This window comes from Anneissia japonica, unplaced genomic scaffold (genome assembly GCF_011630105.1).
Source record: "Anneissia japonica isolate Jap-2015-1 unplaced genomic scaffold, ASM1163010v1 scaffold904_len716149_cov161, whole genome shotgun sequence".
In the NCBI taxonomy this organism is placed as follows: domain Eukaryota; kingdom Metazoa; phylum Echinodermata; class Crinoidea; order Comatulida; family Comatulidae; genus Anneissia; species Anneissia japonica.
The window spans coordinates 19,243-20,263 of record NW_022683714.1 but is presented as its reverse complement, the minus strand read 5'-3'; the positions used below and the strand labels follow the sequence as shown (position 1 = coordinate 20,263).

At 32.4% G+C, this 1,021-nt stretch overlaps 1 protein-coding gene across 1 annotated transcript in view; it reads left to right on the top strand.

Annotated features, from left to right (window-relative positions):
* LOC117101119 overlaps positions 1–796 on the top strand; it is a 10,476-nt gene extending 9,680 nt beyond the window's left edge. The window contains exon 10 of the mRNA XM_033241011.1: positions 243–796. Coding sequence (XP_033096902.1) covers positions 243–796 — 554 coding nt within the window. The remainder of the gene's footprint in view (positions 1–242) is intronic.
* Positions 797–1,021: the final 225 nt, after the last annotated feature.

Sequence of the window (1,021 nt, the reverse complement as noted above, 5' to 3'; positions counted from 1 at the left end):
AACAAAAACACTCCCAACAAAAAGGCCTAAATTAACTGTTCATGGTTTTTTTTTTTTTTTTTTATTATCATTAAAATAATTGACAGTACACTTTATTTATTTTAAATTCAAACATCTTCTGTAAGCTGGGCAAATATTCAATATTTTTAATGAGATGTCTGAAGTTTATAATTGCGGCAATTGATAAATGTATTTTAATTCAAGTTAAATATAAATGTTCTCTCTGATAATTTCTTTTAAAGAACTGTCTCCGTTGGATTTCAATCAACTGCTCAAAGACGTGTCCTCATGGTGGGAACGACATGGAAACTTGAATATGTTGAAAGTGATACTTAGCGAATTTAAGGTAATTCCTGTAGCAAAGATGGAGGAGCAAAGCAAGCCAAATTCTCTCTTCAATCTACTTAAAGGTAGCGGACATATCAGCAAATCAAATGTTGATGTCATTTTTGAAGCCGTTGTTTTGGGTGGCCTTAGTGGCGTAGAACAAGAGATCAGAAAATCGATACCGACATTTGCTGGATTAAATAAAATTAAAATCACCAGCTTTTCAGTGCATCGACGAAATTTGCTGGAATTTGGCAAAGTTATAGACAAAAAAAACATAGCAGACATAGAGAACTTGTATCGCCCCGACGAACCCAAATCAAAGGATCAGTGGTGTTTAATATTTGAACTGGAAAAGAGTGGTATACTTACTGACGACCCAAAAACTAAGGAAGCATTCGTTAAGAAACTTATAGACAATGGTATGAAAGCTAAAGCCAAAGCATTGGATACCTTTAAAGTGAACTAAGAGATGGACAAAAGTGAGAAGTTAAAAACAAGAAATATTTCCTATAAAAAAACACCGCAATATCTTTAACTTATTACAAGTTTGCATTTCCAAACTTAATAAATTAACGTATTCTTGAGGATGAATTACCATCTTCAGTGCATTTCTTTTATGGTATATGACACATAAACATAAAAATCATTGCCTACAGAAATTGATTTACGATTGGTGTAACAATAACCACTA